This window comes from Oncorhynchus tshawytscha, linkage group LG16 (assembly GCF_018296145.1).
Source record: "Oncorhynchus tshawytscha isolate Ot180627B linkage group LG16, Otsh_v2.0, whole genome shotgun sequence".
Classification (NCBI taxonomy): Eukaryota; Metazoa; Chordata; class Actinopteri; order Salmoniformes; family Salmonidae; genus Oncorhynchus; species Oncorhynchus tshawytscha.
This window is the reverse complement of record NC_056444.1, coordinates 15,323,835-15,342,300: the sequence shown is the minus strand read 5'-3', so window position 1 is coordinate 15,342,300 and position 18,466 is coordinate 15,323,835. Positions and strand designations below refer to the sequence as shown.

Here is an 18,466-nt window from a genome sequence, read left to right as displayed (position 1 = left end):
AGTGTTACACATCCCTAATTTCCAGTCAGGCAGTGGGTGCTTGGGAGTGTGTGTGTGTCTCTACATTGTGGCTTGGGAGTGTGTGTGAGTCTCTACATTGTGGCTTGGGAGTGTTTGTGTGTCTCTACATTGTGGCTTGGGAGTGTTTGTGTGTCTCTACATTGTGGCTTGGGAGTGTTTGTGTGTCTCTACATTGTGGCTTGGGAGTGTTTGTGTGTCTCTACATTGTGGCTTGGGAGTGTTTGTGTGTCTCTACATTGTGGCTTGGGAGTGTTTGTGTGTCTCTACATTGTGGCTTGGGAGTGTTTGTGTGTCTCTACATTGTGGCTTGGGAGTGTTTGTGTGTCTCTACATTGTGGCTTGGGAGTGTTTGTGTGTCTCTACATTGTGGCTTGGGAGTGTTTGTATGTCTCTACATGATTCCACAGCAGGGCTCCTTGGTGATGTTGGACGTGTCCTCCTCTGGGGCTCGTAGTTTGAGCAGGGGCGGGTCCCCACTGGCTGGAGTGAAGTACACAGCGCTGGGAAAGGCCACCTCTGTGTTGGGGGTCTCCTGGGCGGCTCGGGAGGGGGTCACCTCCTGCAGAGGGGTGGGAGAGGGAGGCTCCTCCTCTGAGGGAGGGAGTAGAGGTGGGGCTGGGTACTTGTTGAGCTTGGCCGCAGCCCGCTGGCGTTTCAGGTCCGCTAGAGTCTGGTGGGATTTCTCCAGGGTCATGTTGTCCCTTTCCCCCCCAGACCCTGAGGCAGGGCTCAGCTGGTAGGAGGCACTGCGGTCCATCCGGCCTCTACTCCACTGCTCCCCTGGGACAGATGCCGAGAGGGCAAGGGGCGTCCCACCGTTCCCCAGACTAGACTTCCTCTCCGCTCCCTCCTCATTCTCCAGCCTCGACATGGTACCTGCAGCCTGAGAAAGCCAGAGCAACACAGTTAATATGACACATTCACCCATCAACTCTGAATCATATCCTCTATTGTCAATGTCGACTGAACATGGTAGCAGTTTGTCCTGGTGTTGTTGCTATGACAGAAATAACAGTACAACTCACCATGGCAACGTGGTGGTGGAGCTCGTTGTCCGTCTGTCTGTCCTCGTCGTCGTCCTGCGGCTCGGCCTGCCGGCCTCTCTCCTGCCACACCATGGCCTCCTTGTGGTGCTCCCGCCGGTACAGGCTGGAACGCTCGTTGACGCTCACACGCCGCACCACCTTACTGCTCAGACAGGGGGCGACAGACAGACACTGTAGACACAGCTACAAACTGACAAGAGGCTGAGGCTTTGCCTGTGTCTTAACAAAACCCTCATCTGCTCTTAACCTTCCATCTTTAAACCTTGAACTAATCCTCTCTATTGTTCAACCCCCCCTCCCCACTCACCCTCTGCTGCCAGTGCTGGAGGCTCGTCTCTGCAAGGTGCCCTTGTGTCGGTCATGACTCTTCATGATTGCGTCGTGTTTGTGCTTCAGCTCCATCAGCTTGACTCTCACCTCCTCGTCAGCACACACATCTACCACAGACAGAAAACACAACGGAGTCAGGACATGTCCTCCCCATACAGTTAACCCCCACCTCCTCGTCAGCACACACATCTACCACAGACAGAAAACACAACGGAGTCAGGATATGTTCTCCCCATACAGTTAACCCCCACCTCCTCGTCAGCACACACATCTACCACAGACAGAAAACACAACGGAGTCAGGATATGTTCTCCCCATACAGTTAACCCCCACCTCCTCGTCAGCACACACATCTACCACAGACAGAAAACACAACGGAGTCAGGACATGTCCTCCCCATACAGTTAACCCCCACCTCCTCGTCAGCACACACAGAAAACACAACGGAGTCAGGACATGTCCTCCCCATACAGTTAACCCCCACCTCCTCGTCAGCACACACAGAAAACATACAGTTAACCCCCACCTCCTCGTCAGCACACACAGAAAACACAACGGAGTCAGGACATGTTCTCCCCATACAGTTAACCCCCACCTCCTCGTCAGCACACACATCTACCACAGACAGAAAACACAACGGAGTCAGGATATGTTCTCCCCATACAGTTAACCCCCACCTCCTCGTCAGCACACACATCTACCACAGACAGAAAACACAACGGAGTCAGGACATGTCCTCCCCATACAGTTAACCCCCACCTCCTCGTCAGCACACACATCTACCACAGACAGAAAACACAACGGAGTCAGGACATGTCCTCCCCATACAGTTAACCCCCACCTCCTCGTCAGCACACACATCTACCACAGACAGAAAACACAACGGAGTCAGGACATGTCCTCCCCATACAGTTAACCCCCACCTCCTCGTCAGCACACACAGAAAACACAACGGAGTCAGGACATGTCCTCCCCATACAGTTAACCCCCACCTCCTCGTCAGCACACACAGAAAACATACAGTTAACCCCCACCTCCTCGTCAGCACACACAGAAAACACAACGGAGTCAGGACATGTCCTCCCCATACAGTTAACCCCCACCTCCTCGTCAGCACACACATCTACCACAGACAGAAAACACAACGGAGTCAGGATATGTTCTCCCCATACAGTTAACCCCCACCTCCTCGTCAGCACACACATCTACCACAGACAGAAAACACAACGGAGTCAGGATATGTTCTCCCCATACAGTTAACCCCCACCTCCTCGTCAGCACACACATCTACCACAGACAGAAAACACAACGGAGTCAGGATATGTTCTCCCCATACAGTTAACCCCCACCTCCTCGTCAGCACACACATCTACCACAGACAGAAAACACAACGGAGTCAGGACATGTCCTCCCCATACAGTTAACCCCCACCTCCTCGTCAGCACACACATCTACCACAGACAGAAAACACAACGGAGTCAGGACATGTCCTCCCCATACAGTTAACCCCCACCTCCTCGTCAGCACACACATCTACCACAGACAGAAAACACAACGGAGTCAGGACATGTCCTCCCCATACAGTTAACCCCCACCTCCTCGTCAGCACACACATCTACCACAGACAGAAAACACAACGGAGTCAGGACATGTCCTCCCCATACAGTTAACCCCCAACAACAACTGCTCCCTGGGCGCCAATGACATCCATTAAGGCAGCTCCCCGCACCTCTCTGATTCAGAGGGGTAAATGCAGAAGACATTTCTGTCGAATCCTTCCCCATTCAGGCTTACATTTTGATACATGGTGATGCTGTGTGTGCCATCTTGGTCATCTACTGTATCTTATGTCGGCCTTTCTGACATTGACAGGCATTTCGCTACACCCACAATAACATCTGCTAAACACGTGTATGTGACCAATAACATTTGATTTGAGGACTATTATCTATCAAGATAACAGGTAATAAGTCAACCTATACAAGGGTTCTGTGTCATTGCCCATCACATCCCCACAGTCTAACTACAGGATGTAAAAAATAAAATAATATAAATTACCAGCACTTGACCCCCACTTCTAGCTCTGACTACTGATAGCTACGTTATTGAGGAAAGGTGTACCTTCTCTGCCTGTGATATGTGGTTGTCCCACCTAGCTATCTGAAGTCTCTCTGGTTAAGAGCGTCTGCTAAATGACTCAAATGTAAACATGTGATGTTGTTACCCAACGGTGTCTCTTCCAGGACAGACTTGGTGTTGAGACTGGCCCCATGAGCCACCAGCTGCTCCACCATCAGAATCTAGGGAAACAGACGCCAGTACGTTCAGGTCAGTGAGCCATCCATTTCGCATAACATGACCGTTGAGATAGGGGGCTTCGTTCTAGCCTGTTCTCAGAGTGCTACAATACTGACCTGTCCCCAGCAGGAGGCGGCGTGGAGTGGTGTCCAGCCGTCTGTGTCCTTCTGCTCCACCTTGGCCCGGTGCTCCAGTAGCAGCTCCCCCACCAACAAGTAGCCGTTAGCCGCCGCTATGTGCAGCTGGAGGGGAATTGTTAGTCAACCTTTCGTCCCAGTGGTGAAGTGAAGATATGATCATAATACTAGAAAATCTCCCCAGCCAGGTATGTTTTCAGGGTTAAAGCAGGGTATTCAAATCCAAAACCATGAGGTTCAGAGTACCGCTGGTTTTCTGTTCTACCCGATATTGAAATTGTACCCACCTGGTGCCCAAATCTAAAATCAGTCCCTGATTAGAGGGGGAAAACATCTATTTGAATGTGAGTGTCTCACCAGCGTGGCCCCGTTGTCATCCTGAGCGTTCAGGTCCGCTCCATTCTGAACCAGCACTCGAAGATCTGTGAGCATATTCATCTCCTTAGCCCCACGACACCGGTTTATACGGTCCTGGGTTATACCTGCACAGACACACAGCAAGTGTGAGTTCTTCCACACAGACCATTGTTGATTTGACATGGACTGGGTTTAAGTAAGGCTCGTAGAGGGGATTGCAACTTCCAGGTACAGTTGAAGTCGGAAGTTTACATACACTTAGGTTGGAGTCACTAAAATTTGTTTTTCAACCACTCCACAAATGTCTTGTTAACAAACTATAGTTTTGGCAAGTCGGTTAGGACATCTACTTTGTACATGACACAAGCAATTTTTCCAACAATTGTTTACAGACAGATTGTTTTTCTTATAATTCACTGTATCAAAATTCCAGTGGGTCAGAGGTTTACATACACTAAGTTGACTGTGCCTTTAAACAGCTTGGGAAATTCAAGAAAATGATGTCATGGCTTTAGAAGCTTCTGATAGGCTAATTGACATCATTTGAGTCAATTGGAGGTTTACCTGTGGAACTGCTGCACTTCACAAAAAAAATTGATGGCATCATGAGGATGGAAAATTATGTGGATATATTGAAGCAACGTCTCAAGACATCAGTCAGGAAGTTAAAGCTTGGTCGCAAATGGGTCTTCCAAATGGACAATGACCCCAAGCATATTTCCAAAGTTGTGGCAAAATGGCTTAAGGACAACAAAGTCAAGGTATTGGAGTGGCCATCACAACGCCCTGACCTCAATCCTATAGAAAATTCGTGGGCAGAACTGAAAAAGCGTGTGTGAGCAAGGAGGCCTACAAACCTGACTCAGTTACACCAGCTCTGTCAGGAGGAATGGGCCCAAATTATCGTGGGAAGCTTGTGGAAGGCTACCCAAAATGTTTGACCCAAGTTAAACAATTTAAAGGCAATGGAACCAAATACTCAATTAGTATGTAAACTTCTGTCCCACTGGGAATGTGATGAAATAAATAAAAGCTGAAATAAATGGGGATCCTAACTGGCCTAAAACATGGACTTTTTACGAGGATTAAATGTTAGAAATTGTGAAAAAACTGAGTTTAAATCTATTTGGCTAAGGTGCATGTAAATTTACAACTTCAACTGTAGCTATGGTTACAGGGTTGTGGCTAAGGGCTGTAGCCATGGTGAGAGGGTGAGTGTATGGTTAGAAATGTAAAGAGAGGATGAGTCTGGGAGGGGGGATAAAAAAAATATAAAAAAATCAGGTTGGTTTTTAGTCTCCCTACTGACCCTGCTCTGCCATGACCATCTCTAGCAGCTCCAGAGTGGCCTCGTCCTCACAAAGGTCATAGGGCATGTTGCCATCAGCGTTGACAGCCAGCAGCTCTGCTCCACTGCACACAGACAAGCAGAACGTTACACCAGAAGCACACACATCGTTATCACAGCCTACTTGGAAATGATAAGGATGTCTGAACTCTACAATAGTGTCTGAAGAAAGGGAAGAAGTTGTTGAACTTCACCCAGAGGAATGGGTCAAAACTATTTGTACATTTTAAAGCCCTCCGCATTCTGCACAGTACATTGTAACTGTGTAGATTAGTGTGTCGTGTTGAGGTGTTTGTGACTCACGACTGCACAAGGAGCTGCACCAGGTCTGTGTGTCCACAGGTGGCAGCAGCGTGAAGCGGCGTCCACAGCTCACTGTCACAGGCGTTCACACTGGCCCCGGCATCCAACAGACACTGTACCAGCTCCACAAAGTCATCAATACAGCACTACAGGGGGAACGCAGACAGACACACACCGGGCATAACACACACACACACACACACGGTCAACTGCAGAGTAAACTGAATTTGCACAGGTTCAGGCCTCCAGCCTTTTACTAAGTAAACACATTACATTTTGTCTGGAGGGAAGAAATACTTCATGACTATAAAGAGAGCACTGTGCTCTCTAGTGCCACTCTTACACATTTACAGTGTGTGGGGGGGGCTAACATGTACATGTAGGGTGTGTGTTTTATTTCCAAGGAGAGCAGTGTATTTTCTTGTTGGTGTGTTGGTAGACGTTTCCAAACATCCCAGTAGTGCTATGAAGGGGGGGGGTCACAATCCAATCGATCCTTCCCAACGGTCTAGGAATGTAAGAGCCAGCCCAAAGCAGAGCAGCAGTTACATGTCTAGCTCTAGAAGCAGTGTGAAAACATTCTAGTGTTTACATAAACTGTGATTTTAGATCGACACCCCACACAGACAGTACTTACAGTGTTGAGAACCACACTAAACATAAAACACACACAGGGTGACCAAGCGGGCAGACGTCGGACTGTGTGTGTGTGTACCTGGTGAAGGGCAGTGAGTCCGTCCTCGTTGTACAGATCTGGACTGACTCCACCGTTCAGCAGCTCCCTCACTGCAGAGAAACACATGGCCATTATTCACTAGAACTCCAGTAAGTCACACTATGAATCTTAGTTAAGTGATATTGCCCGAGAAGCCGGTGTTTGGAGGATATTGGAACGGTGTTGTTAGGACCGAGTCGAGAGGCACAGCAAGGTTTATGCAAATCTCTGCAGTTGGAAACCAAATACTAGTCTTCAAATCAAATTTTATTGGTCGCATACACATATTTAGCAGATGTTATTGCTGGTGTAGGGAAATGCTTGTGCTCCTAGCGCCAACAGTGCAGTAACATCTAACAATAAACAATCCACACAATATATATGTCTTAAAAAAAGAGGAAATAATGTCTAGATGAGTTTTACAGTGGAGATCAACTTTTAGGAATTGCCTGTGTCTGGCTGGGCTGATGAGACAGTGGATTTCACAGTGAAATGGAACACTAATGTGTTACAGAGTCATAGCTTTAGCCGGTGGAATCGTCTGGAATGTGGTTTTAACCAATCAGAATGCAGGATTTGACCCACCTGTTGTATACATTTCAGATAAACTTTTGATTGCGTTGCAAGAGCAGAGGTTAAGTTTCCGCTATAATTAGCCATAATCAGGTGTGCTAACAAAAGCACCATTGAAACCAAACGCCCGTTCTGATAAGCCTAAAAGTATGATGCGTCTCACGTAAAATATGCATGAATGATTTCTTGTGTAACTTGTGTTTATAGAGCGGTCGTGCTGTGCAACTGCCCTGCCACTATTCATGTTACTTTGAAGAACAGCAACCATGAAAAACAGTGAGAGTGTTAACTACAGGCTTTTCTAAGGGGTAGTGGGAATTCCTTTGGTAGAATAAAACCTATGGCCCGTTTCCCAGACATGGATTATCCTAAACCTAATCCTGGATTTAAAAGCACTTTTAATGAAGAGATTCTCCATTGAGCATGCTTTTTTAACCCAAGACTAGGCTTAAAAATCGGTTTCTGAAACCGTCCCATAGTGGTGTGCTGACTGACTCACCCTCCTCCAGGTCATTGCGGGCTGCAGCCTCCAGCAGAGTGATGTTGTTGGGGAAGACCACCCTGCGCGTGCGCCCCTTCTTGTTGCTTTTCTGGCTGGCCTTGCCCGCACCGCGGGCCATGTCCTTGTCCATCTGGGCCCAGCCTTTTAGCTGCTGGGCGCGCCGCTTCTGGGCATGCTTCAAGCGCTCCGTGGCGCTCAGACGCCCAATCGTGGCCATCTCACCGAGCAGCTCGCCGTGCTCCGCCATGCCCACCCCCTCCCCCCTCTGTTGTCCTGTTTCACTGGTCTGATCTGGTTCTGGATTTTAGCAGTAGAAAGTGAAGAAAAATAACTTTGAACCATATTTCAGTCCTTAAATCCATATCGCCGCTAAAAAAAATATTATAAATCGATATAGTTCCATTATAAAGCGCCACTTTCGATTTGTAATTTATTTTTCTTGCTAGGAAGCGTTAACTAGCACTCGCCATCCTATAACTTGTTCTCCATCTTCTTCTTAAATAATGAGCCAACATGTTCTCAGCACTTATTTCCATGAATGATCAAAACTCATTTTATCATGCTTTCTCTAGACTCTCTGCAGCCGACATGTGGTGAACAATATGTTTGGAACATCAAATGCCAATAAAATCACAATAACTATAGAATCATGAGAAACACAGTACATATCGGCGCCTAAGTATTGTATCGTGAGGTCCCGGTATATTAAAAAAACAAAATTAAAAAACAATATCAATGAGGTAAAAACATTTAAATAAAGACTTTTGAACTAATACTGCACGGAACCTTAATTCAGAGTGCAATAGTACGAGAGAATGAAAGGGCAGAGGTTGGTCAGAGGTGGGGGGCTGCATGGGATTGGATCACTTGTCAGTCTTCTAGTCCTGTAATAGGCCAGTGCAGGTGGTGCTTCAGAAACCAGGAAGAGTCCGGCATCAAGGCGTCTCAAGGATCCATTGTGCTGCTGAGAATACATAACATTCTACCTCCCTCCCCTGACACCTGGAGACAGAGAGAGAGTTCACTGTTACCGTAATGTACACAATCTTGAACCAGTCCCACTCTCCCTCCCTGCCTGAGGAAACCGGAGATGGGACGCCATTCATTAATGATTGACACACCCTGCCTGCCCTGCGCAGCACCACCTCGGCTTCAGCACAGCACGCTCTGTGGTTGGTTAGTGTGAGAGGACGGATCAGGGAGGGATGTTGTAGGGTGGTAATTAGTTGGGCTGTAGTACTTGACACTTGTTTGGGTGCTAAGTGCTAGGCTAGCAGTGGCCCTTCTGGCTGTCCTCCCTGTTTATCCAGGTATGTAGCATCTCACACCAGTTTCGCAATATTTTCTGTATTAGGAGGACGTCATTTTTTGAATGGTTTTCCCCTGCTGCCGCCCCGACTGGTAGGGCCTGCTCCCCTCCTCCCCCCGACAGTTGAAGGTGCCCTGCCCAGTTGATAATTGCCTCGAAACTGAACCTAAACCGTAACTAAATTTCACACACACAGTATAACAGATTAAATTAATGAAGTAGTAGAGATGTGATGATACCAGTATCACAATAGTTTTCAGTGGCAAAAATGTAAACATGAAGCAGACCTCTCATTGCCCCTTTAATAACCTGCTGTATGTAACATATTGTGCTGTAGTTTAGAAAATAAATACATGTGACTCTGGATGACAACATAATGATGTTTGTTTCCAACATTAGGGCAGTTCTCCTAAAGACGTTAAATCAGCTTTGTTTTTTTGTTTCCTTGCCACGATACTAACTCGTATCGCGATACTGGTATCGTCCCGGCCATACACGCCAGCCGCTCTTTCCAGGCACCTCATCCATTATTTAGCCTGGCCTGTGAGTCGCTGAGAGGAAGGTCAATTAGACGCACTCAGGGAGACCGAGATAGCAGGCAGGACCAGGGAAACGACTGAGGTCTACCTGAGGGGTGGACGAGGACAATACATCAAAGATCTGGCAGGACCAGGGAAACAACACCAAACTGAGGTCTACCTAAGGGGTGGACGAGGACAATACATCAAAGATCTGTCAGTATGAAGACAAGCTGTTCCTGACACCCTCCTCTGCAGATGGCAAGACACTTCATAATAAGTAGACTTGCTTTAGGGACACTTTTGTCACAAACTATATTTAGGATGACCTGGACATTGTCAGCGCCCAGACCACAGTGTAAGGATTTCCTTGGATTCAGAATGTTTACTCACCCTCACACACTAATAAAGTGTCCCGGTCAGGGCACATGAAACACACAGCATACTGGTATTCCAGCATACTGGTATTCCTATTCAAATATAGGAATACACCCCCAGAGAACTTAACTGTTTCCTACCTACTTGTTCTTCCTTCAACAGCACCTACAGACTGACTAAGCAGCCATATACACACACAAACCAGCTGCTGATGCATAGGCTAACAGACTATAGGCTAAATCACCATGGTAAACCAGTCAACTGTGGCGGTCTAGTGTCCACACACACACACACCACAGAACCGTTTGTAATCAGTGAGCATTAAGTAGCGTAACCCTTCAAGGCCTACTTCCCCACCACAGTGAACACAGAGAGAGAAGACTCATCCTTTACAGACACTTAAGGAGATTTGGAAGAGGAATGGATGGAGGCCATGTCCCCCACAATCCCTTTAGGGACTTTACTTCAGGAGCAGAAGAAAGCACTATAAACTATTTAAAAACAAACCACAATGCCACCGAAATAAAACCGCAATCAGCATTTACAAAATACAGCACCACACCAGTTGTATGCCTATATTTTAAATGAACTTTTTGCATTGAAAACAGTGATGTAGACATGAGAACTACTGGTCTTCATGTCTGTGTTTGTCCTCAATCCCACAACCCTGTTCATAAAACCGGTTTACTGTGTTTGCTGTTCGCACTAGGAACACACCATGTGAACCAGGGATTTAAGAACTTTCTATGCATGCGTGTCATCACCCATCTTTGTGCCCCTCTGTACTGCTGAAAGTCACGAGCATGTTCAATTGCAGAGTGAAGACTGATCTGTGTGAGCCTGACAGAAGTGCATGTGTCTGCATGTCTACATCTTTGCACGTTATGTTGGCCTAAATCACAAAACCGCTAACTTCCCCTTCCTGCCTAATCTCACGGTCTTTGGCTGACAGTTCTCCCAGTAATGCTGTCAATCAACATGGAGATAAACCCCTTTACCTCTTATCATTACAGTGGGGCAAAAAAGTATTTAGTCAGCCACCAATTGTGCATGTTCTCCCACTTAAAAAGATGAGGCCTGTAACTGTCATCATAGGTACACTTCCACTATGACAGACAAAATGAGAAAAAAAATGCAGAAAATCACATTGTAGGATTTTTAATGAATTTATTTGCAAATTATGGTGGAAAATAAGTATTTGGTCAATAACAAAAGTTTCTCAATACTTTGTTATATACCCTTTGTTGGCAATGACAGAGGTCAAACGTTTTCTGTAAGTCTTCACAAGGTTCACACACTGTTGCTGGTATTTTGGCCCATTCCTCCATGCAGATCTCTAGAGCAGTGATGTTTTGGGGCTGTTGCTGGGCAACACGGACTTGCATCTCCCTCCCAAGATTTTCTATGGGGTTGAGATCTGGAGACTGGCTAGGCCACTCCAGGACCTTGAAATGCTTCTTACGAAGCCACTCCTTCGTTGCCCGGGCGGTGTGTTTGGGATCATGGTCATGCTGAAAGACCCCAGCCACATTTAATCTTCAATGCCCTTGCTGATGGAAGGAGGTTCACTCAAAATCTCACGATACATGGCCCCATTCATTCTTTCCTTTACACGGATCAGTCGCCCTGGTCCCTTTGCAGAAAAACAGCCCCAAAGCATGATGCTTCCACCCCCATGCTTCACAGTAGGTATGGTGTTCTTTGGATGCAACTCAGCATTCTTTGTCCTCCAAACACGACGAGTTGAGTTTTTACCAAAATGTTATATTTTGGTTTCATCTGACATTATCCCAATCTTCTTCTGGATCATCCAAATGCTCTCTAGCATACTTCAGACGTGCCTGGACATGTACTGGCTTAAGCAGGGGGACACGTCTGGCACTGCAGGATTTGAGTCCCTGGCGGCATAGTGCGTTACTGCCGGGGCGGCAGGGTAGCCTAGTGGTTAAAGTGTTGGACTGACAAAGTGAGCTGACAAGGTACAAATCTGTCGTTCTGCCCCTGAACAGGCAGTTAGCCTAGGAACAGTGGGTTGTCATTGAAAATAAGAATTTGTTCTTAATTAACTGACTTGTCTATTTAAATAAAAAGGTTAAAAAAAAAAATGGTAGGCTTTGTTACTTTGGTCCCAGCTCTCTGCATGTCATTCACTAGGTCCCCCCGTGTGGTCCTGGGATATTTGCTCACCGTTCTTGTGATCATTTTGACCCCACGGGGTGAGATCTTGCGTGGAGCCCCAGATCGAGGGAGATTATCAGTGGTCTTGTATGTCTTCCATTTCCTAATAATTGCTCCCACAGTTGATTTCTTCAAACCAAGCTGCTTTCCTATTGCAGATTCAGTCTTCCCAGCCTGGTGCAGGTCTACAATTGTGTTTCTGGTGTCCTTTGACAGCTCTTTGGTCTTGGCCATAGTGGAGTTTGGAGTGTGACTGTTTGAGGTTGTGGACAGGTGTCTTTTATACTGATAACAAGTTCAAACAGGTACCATTAATACAGGTAACGAGAGGACGACAGAGGAACCTCTTAAAGAAGAAGTTACAGGTCTGTGAGAGTCAGAAATCTTGCTTGTTTGTAGGTGACCGAATACTTATTTTCCACCATAATTTGCAAATAAATTCATTAAAAATCCTACAATGTGATTTTCTGGATTTTTTTTCTCATTTTGTCTGTCATTGTTGAAGTGTACATATGATGAAAATTACAGACCTCTCATCTTTTTAAGTTGGAGAACTTGCACAATTGGTGGCTGACAAAATACTTTTTTGCCCCACTGTACATTAGTTCAGTGTTATTTCCTGATTGTGTTTTCAACCAGCAACTATCTACACAGGAACTTCAAATCAGCAGGTTTCCATGGTGACATCACCATACATTACATTTGCTAATAGACCAATAACAACTTTCAAACCCCTCTGCCAGTAACAACTTGTTTTCAGTTGTCCCCACTAACACCACTCCCAGACAGTCCTGGCAAAATACTTGCTTGAGAAATATTTTTCGCTAAAAAGCCATTTTTGCCCATTTTAAATGGAAATCTATTGAAGTAAAGATCTTAATTGTTACCCAGAAATAATTTGATGTTGACATAAAACTGCTGTGTAGGGACTTTTAATAGCCACTCATCCCTCACACACTCTTTCTTGCAGGTAGTAATTTCTGTGGAGGGTTGGGGTGGAGCCAGTCTTCGGCAAGAACAAGCTGTGAGGTTCAGGGGTGGGAGGTTCTGGGTGGAGTAGAGCGAGAAGTGCATTCTCACTGCTTTTTTTAATGTTCTCTAACAACCGTGGCTGTTATTGAACTGAATCTCCTGTGGGCCTGTCTGCTCGGCTAAAGAACTGTAAATATACTGTTCTGTCTCTCAGACTTGCTCGCTGTTCGACTGACTGGCTGCGACTTGGTTTGTTTTATTTGTCGCATTTGAACTACAAAAGATGAGCAATGATGTCCTTCCGTCCTAAAAGCTCACTCTGCAACTAACTCCATAAAGGACTGTGTGTACACACAGGGTCAAAGTTCAGCGATATGTGCCTACATGTTTCCTGTCCCCGGGAGAGGCTTGATCATATCTATGGTTTGTTATGTAATTCCACTATCTCTTTCAAAATGACTTATGAGCCACCAGGTGGTTATATTCACAGAAATATGAGCATGCCCTCTTCCTATCCTTGTCAGATTTGATTTGATCAGTTGATATCTAGGACTATTCTACTGGCTATCCAGGGTGAAATTAGACACTGTGTAGGTTTCATGGAAATTGAACAAGTGTGATTATATAGGCTAAGCTTCATGTTCACTTAGGGTCTTGATGAGGTATACAGTGGGGCAAAAAAGTATTTAGTCAGCCACCAATTGTGCAAGTTCTCCCACTTAAAAAGATGAGAGGCCTGTAATTTTCATCATAGGTACACTTCAACTATGACAGACAAAATGAGAAAAAAAAATCCAGAAAATCACATTGTAGGATTTTTTATGAATTTATTTGCAAATTATGGTGGAAAATAAGTATTCGGTCACCTACAAACAAGCATGATTTCTGTCTCTCACAGACCTGTAACTTCTTCTTTAAGAGGCTCCTCTGTCCTCCACTCGTTACCTGTATTAATGGCACCTGTTTGAACTTGTTATCAGTATAAAAGACACCTGTCCACAACCTCAAACAGTCACACTCCAAACTCCACTATGGCCAAGACCAAAGAGCTGTCAAAGGACACCAGAAACAAAATTGTAGACCTGCATCAGGCTGGGAAGACTGAATCTGCAATAGGTAAGCAGCTTGGTTTGAAGAAATCAACTGTGGGAGCAATTATTAGGAAATGGAAACATACAAGACCACTGATAATCTCCCTCGATCTGGGGCTCCACGCAAGATCTCACCCCGTGGGGTCAAAATGATCACAAGAACGGTGAGCAAAAATCCCCGAACCACACGGGGGGACCTAGTGAATGACCTGTAGAGAGCTGGGACCAAAGTAACAAAGCCTACCATCAGTAACACACTACGCCGCCAGGGACTCAAATCCTGCAGTGCCAGACGTGTCCCCCTGCTTAAGCCAGTACATGTCCATGTCCATCTGAAGTTTGCTAGAGAGCATTTGGATGATCCAGAAGAAGATTGGGAGAATGTCATATGGTCAGATGAAACCAAAATATAACTTTGATTTTTTTTCTAATTTTGTCTGTCATAGTTGAAGTGTACCTATGATGAAAATTACAGGCCTCATCTTTTTAAGTGGGAGAACTTGCACAATTGGTGGAGGACTAAATACTTTTTTGCCCCACTGTATCTATCTCAGTTCATGTATGCAACCAGGCATACTTCCAGATAGTAAAACAAACTGTCTTCTGGCAGCAAGCAGATGACAGTTTATCATACCTTTTAAAAATGGGTGCCACTAGGTAGGCCTACTGAAAGTTTGACATGTCACTCCCTAACCCTACCCAGTAAGTATTCAAGTAAGTATAGGAATGCGTCAGGTTGGGAATCACTGGCAGGGGTGGAAAAAACCCCTGGAGGCCAAAAATCGAAATGCGTTGGTTCTACTTTTTTAAATAAAGAAGCTTTTTATTTGATTCCATTGTCCTCCATGTGTTGCTGAATCTCTTCTCTACCTCAGTAGTACACCCTACCAGCTTATACGCTTCTGGGTGGCCTAGTTTGCTCATCTGCATTCTTCATGTATCATCAGTGTACTTTGAGTTTGGTCGGTGAATGCTTGGAACTTAACATGAGCCACCTTGTCAATGACTCAGCCTGGACAGGGAGGGCCGGTGGTTCTGTGGAACAAATCACTCAGTGACTGGCCCTCACTATGAATACTCACACAAAAATATTTGTTGTGTGGTTTAGTCCCCAAGAGAAAAAGCAAATGACTTACACATTTGTGCATACATGAGTTACAGAGTAAGGCCTATAGAGTAAGGTATTCAAAGGGACTTTATAGGCCAAAAACAGGGATTACTGTGAACCTGTGTTCCACATAGGCCTAGGCTTAGTAACAAACAGGCCTAAGTATTGGTTAGGGAGACAAATGTAATCTAAAAATGGGTTTGAAATCTGATTAAAGCAGCCTTATAGGCAATAATGATAAATCCAGCAACATATCAATTGGTAGTGGTAGTTGACCATACATGTTGGCTAGATTTAGCTTGGGCCTAAATAGCATTCCTGTCCCATCAGAGGACAGGAAGAACCAACCCCATGTACATTGTATCCCTGGCTTTTATATAGGCTAACAATGCTGAATCAATGGTGTTCTGGAATGATTCTGCCACCTGAACTACTGCCCAGTTGTCTAATCTCCTGGTCAATTTTCCGAAAGGCCTCCCCCCCCCATCCCCAGCTTTAAAATGGTTTAATGAGCAACTAACACATGACACTTCAGAAGTCCTGTCATGTTGTGGACTGGAGTGACCTTTAGCCATGTTAGACACAATCACTCAGCCTTCTGAGGCTACAGGGGAAGACAGACGGAGGAAGACAGACGGAGGAAGACAGACGGAGGAAGACAGACGGAGGAAGACAGACGGAGGAGCAGAGGGAAATTAAGGCAAGAGGATGTGGAGGAAAGACAGTGATGGAGGTAAAGAGGAATGGGAAGGCAGGAGGGAGACAAACCCAAAGGCAATATTTTAATGGGTTTTGTTCAGTAGGTGGCAAAAAAAGAAGAGGAAATGTCAAAGTCAGGGTGCAGTAGTTATAAACTCCTTCCAGGCTTATCAGCCCAACCGTCTCACTGTCTTATCATTAGGCTATACAGTAGTTAGAGATGGATAAGTGACAGCCAGATTTGTGAAGGCTATATGGCTCCTCTGAAAACTGAACATTGTCCCCAGCAGTTAGGTCTACATCGATAGGCAGAGAAAAGCGGAGCTAGTATTGTTTATCCTATGGTTGGATAAGACGTTTGGTTAGGTATGGTTCTCTCTCCTTGCTGTATGAAGTCTGTATTGTTCAGACAACATAACGACCTTAAAGTGGCAAGACCCTCTTTCAAAAGAGTTAGCAAGATTTAAAGTCAACCAAAAACCAGTCAGCCACAGAGCAGAAGTTTACGTAGGCCAGTGTGTGTACCATGTTGCAATGTGGCCTAAGCTATTGTGTTAATCTCCACAATCTTTGATAGTGTACACATGTGAGTGCAGCAGTGTGCACTACTCAAATTCATGCAGTAGGTGTAACCTCTACCTCTCGTCTGCCAGATCTCTCTAAAGTACAATAAGAAATGTGACCTGCTTCCTCTCTTTCAATAGACTGTTTCTTCATGAAAACAAAATCAAATGCTAACTTATGCAAATCCAGGGAAAGAGGAACCACTATGACCAGTATCATAAATGTTTGCTGCACAGACATTAAGTGTAGGGACAGCCAACATAAGGTGCAAAGTGCGATTGTCATTTTCATTCTTATAACATAAATTCTAGGCTTGATAGCCTGTTGGTCCTTGACACACACAAATATAATACACCAAAACGTCATACAGTCAGACCTGGAAAAGAACGCATGGACAAGATACAGAAATGCAATAGACTTGAATTTCTATTCTAAAGTAAGGCATTAAAATGGCCTAGAAGGTCCCTACATCTATCTATGCTTATTTACTTGGTACCTGGCAAAACAAGTCTTGCAGTGCTAGCCTACTGAAAAATGCAAGTAACTTGTTGCATGAATAGAACATGTTAACAACTGTCTACAATCATGTAACAAGTTATCCTCCTAAAATAACAGAAAACGTCTGATGACTGACCAATACATTACAAACTTTGAATAGTAAGCAAGCAGAATCATTATGAAAAATCTGTTTCACTGTGTGTAGATGTTAGCAGATTTAATTAGCACGCTACAGGTAAGAGACTAGCATGCTAGGTGCCAGGTTACACTACACGCAGTAAGTAGCTAGGTAGCTGTCTAGTTCAGCCAAAAGTCTAAATCTAATCCTCCAGTCACATAAAACTATGCAGCTGGTTAGCTGACGTACTAAATTAAATTGGTCATCGGCAAAGGTTTCTACATCGCTTATAATAAACGACCTGCTACATCAAACATACCGCTCGCTCTCCGTGGCCAACCTGTGCGTCATTGCCATTTTGTAATGCCTTCCATGCAAATTAATTAGGAAACCAAGCTATCGCTAGGCTGCTAACACAACTCACTTACCTAACCTCATTCAGTCGCGGTAAAAGTTTGCTTTGCGTAGCTCAAATGTCGACTTTCAAATGTATTGGCGATGAAATACAAAGCATGTTGCTTACTTATGGAGTTCATTCAGTCTGACAGAAGCGCGAGCTCGTGTTCTCAGCCCGTCTGAAACCGATCAGCTGCTTTCTGTCCCCAACGCCAGCTCTCCAATGTTTCTCCAGCCCTCGGGGGAAATGCTTCTCCATAACAACCGCTGCGCTGTCATATTCTTCTTCTTCTTCTTGTTAAGGTTGTTTGGCAGAATACACCTATTGGTGTAGGTCTATTGCCGCCATCTACTGCACGGGTATTGAAACCAAATATATTTCATTGCGGGATGGGGTGGGAACACGAGGCTATACAATTTTTTTTTTTAAACATCTCACTCCTTCAGTCACAGTTCAAATCCCATCCATAAACAGGCTCGGGTGCATGTGAAGATGGAGCATTCATCGACAGCATTCCTTGTAATGCCTCTGCTGTAAAAAATAAAATACATTTTTTTTATTTTTTATTAATTTATTTTTTAATCCCACAAGTCCAAACAAAATGCTCAGCTGCACTCACAATACCTATTTTCTTAGGTTTCCTCTGTTTGCCCTGTGCAGATGATAGCCAATGCAATTAACGCTAAAGTCCAACTTCTTAATATGCAACATGTCAGGATCCCTCTGACAATTAATATTATCTGGTGTCTCTACTCCTATTACCATTATTTCTTAAACTTCACTAATTTCTTCTCACCGCCTCCGGATAGGACATGCTGGACAGTCCATATTCTTACCGCCTCAGTCTCCTTCACCCTAACAGGACACTTCAGAAATTCGGGTGCATGTTCACCAACGCAATTACAGAAGCCTCCCGAGTGGCGCAGTGGTCTAAGGAAATGCATCGCAGTGCTAGAGGCGTCACTACAGTCCCTGGTTTGATTCCAGGCTGTATCCCAACTGGCCG

General features: G+C 45.2%; 1 protein-coding gene across 3 annotated transcripts; it reads right to left on the bottom strand.

The window, feature by feature from the left end:
* Positions 1–311: 311 nt before the first annotated feature.
* On the bottom strand, positions 312–17,813 carry ppp1r16a (protein phosphatase 1, regulatory subunit 16A). Of its 3 annotated transcripts, XM_042298819.1 has the most exons (12): positions 17,587–17,813; positions 8,417–8,632; positions 7,628–7,927; positions 6,556–6,626; positions 5,841–5,986; positions 5,499–5,602; positions 4,190–4,314; positions 3,812–3,937; positions 3,622–3,697; positions 1,375–1,504; positions 1,047–1,209; positions 312–904 (listed from the first exon to the last, which is right to left on the bottom strand). In XM_042298819.1, exons 3-12 carry the CDS (start codon positions 7,875–7,877, stop codon positions 413–415), a joined length of 1,683 nt encoding a protein of 560 aa, XP_042154753.1. In that variant the 5' UTR covers positions 7,878–7,927; positions 8,417–8,632; positions 17,587–17,813; the 3' UTR covers positions 312–412. The 3 variants fall into 3 exon arrangements, with proteins under 3 accessions (XP_042154753.1, XP_042154752.1, XP_042154751.1); XM_042298818.1 differs by having other exon boundaries at positions 7,628–8,632; positions 17,492–17,813; XM_042298817.1 differs by having other exon boundaries at positions 7,628–8,632.
* Positions 17,814–18,466: the final 653 nt, after the last annotated feature.

Excerpts from the sequence above, each read along its gene's own strand:
- ppp1r16a (XM_042298818.1), bottom strand. The coding sequence starts at position 7,877 with ATGGCGGAGCACGGCGAGCTGCTCGGTGAGATGGCCACGATTGGGCGT. Across the intron at positions 3,938-4,189 it reads ATGACAACGGGGCCACGCTG|CTGCACATAGCGGCGGCTAA; the intron begins GTGAGACACTCA and ends ATTCCCCTCCAG. Across the intron at positions 1,210-1,374 it reads TCCAGCACTGGCAGCAGAGG|TAAGGTGGTGCGGCGTGTGA; the intron begins GTGAGTGGGGAG and ends CTGTCTGAGCAG.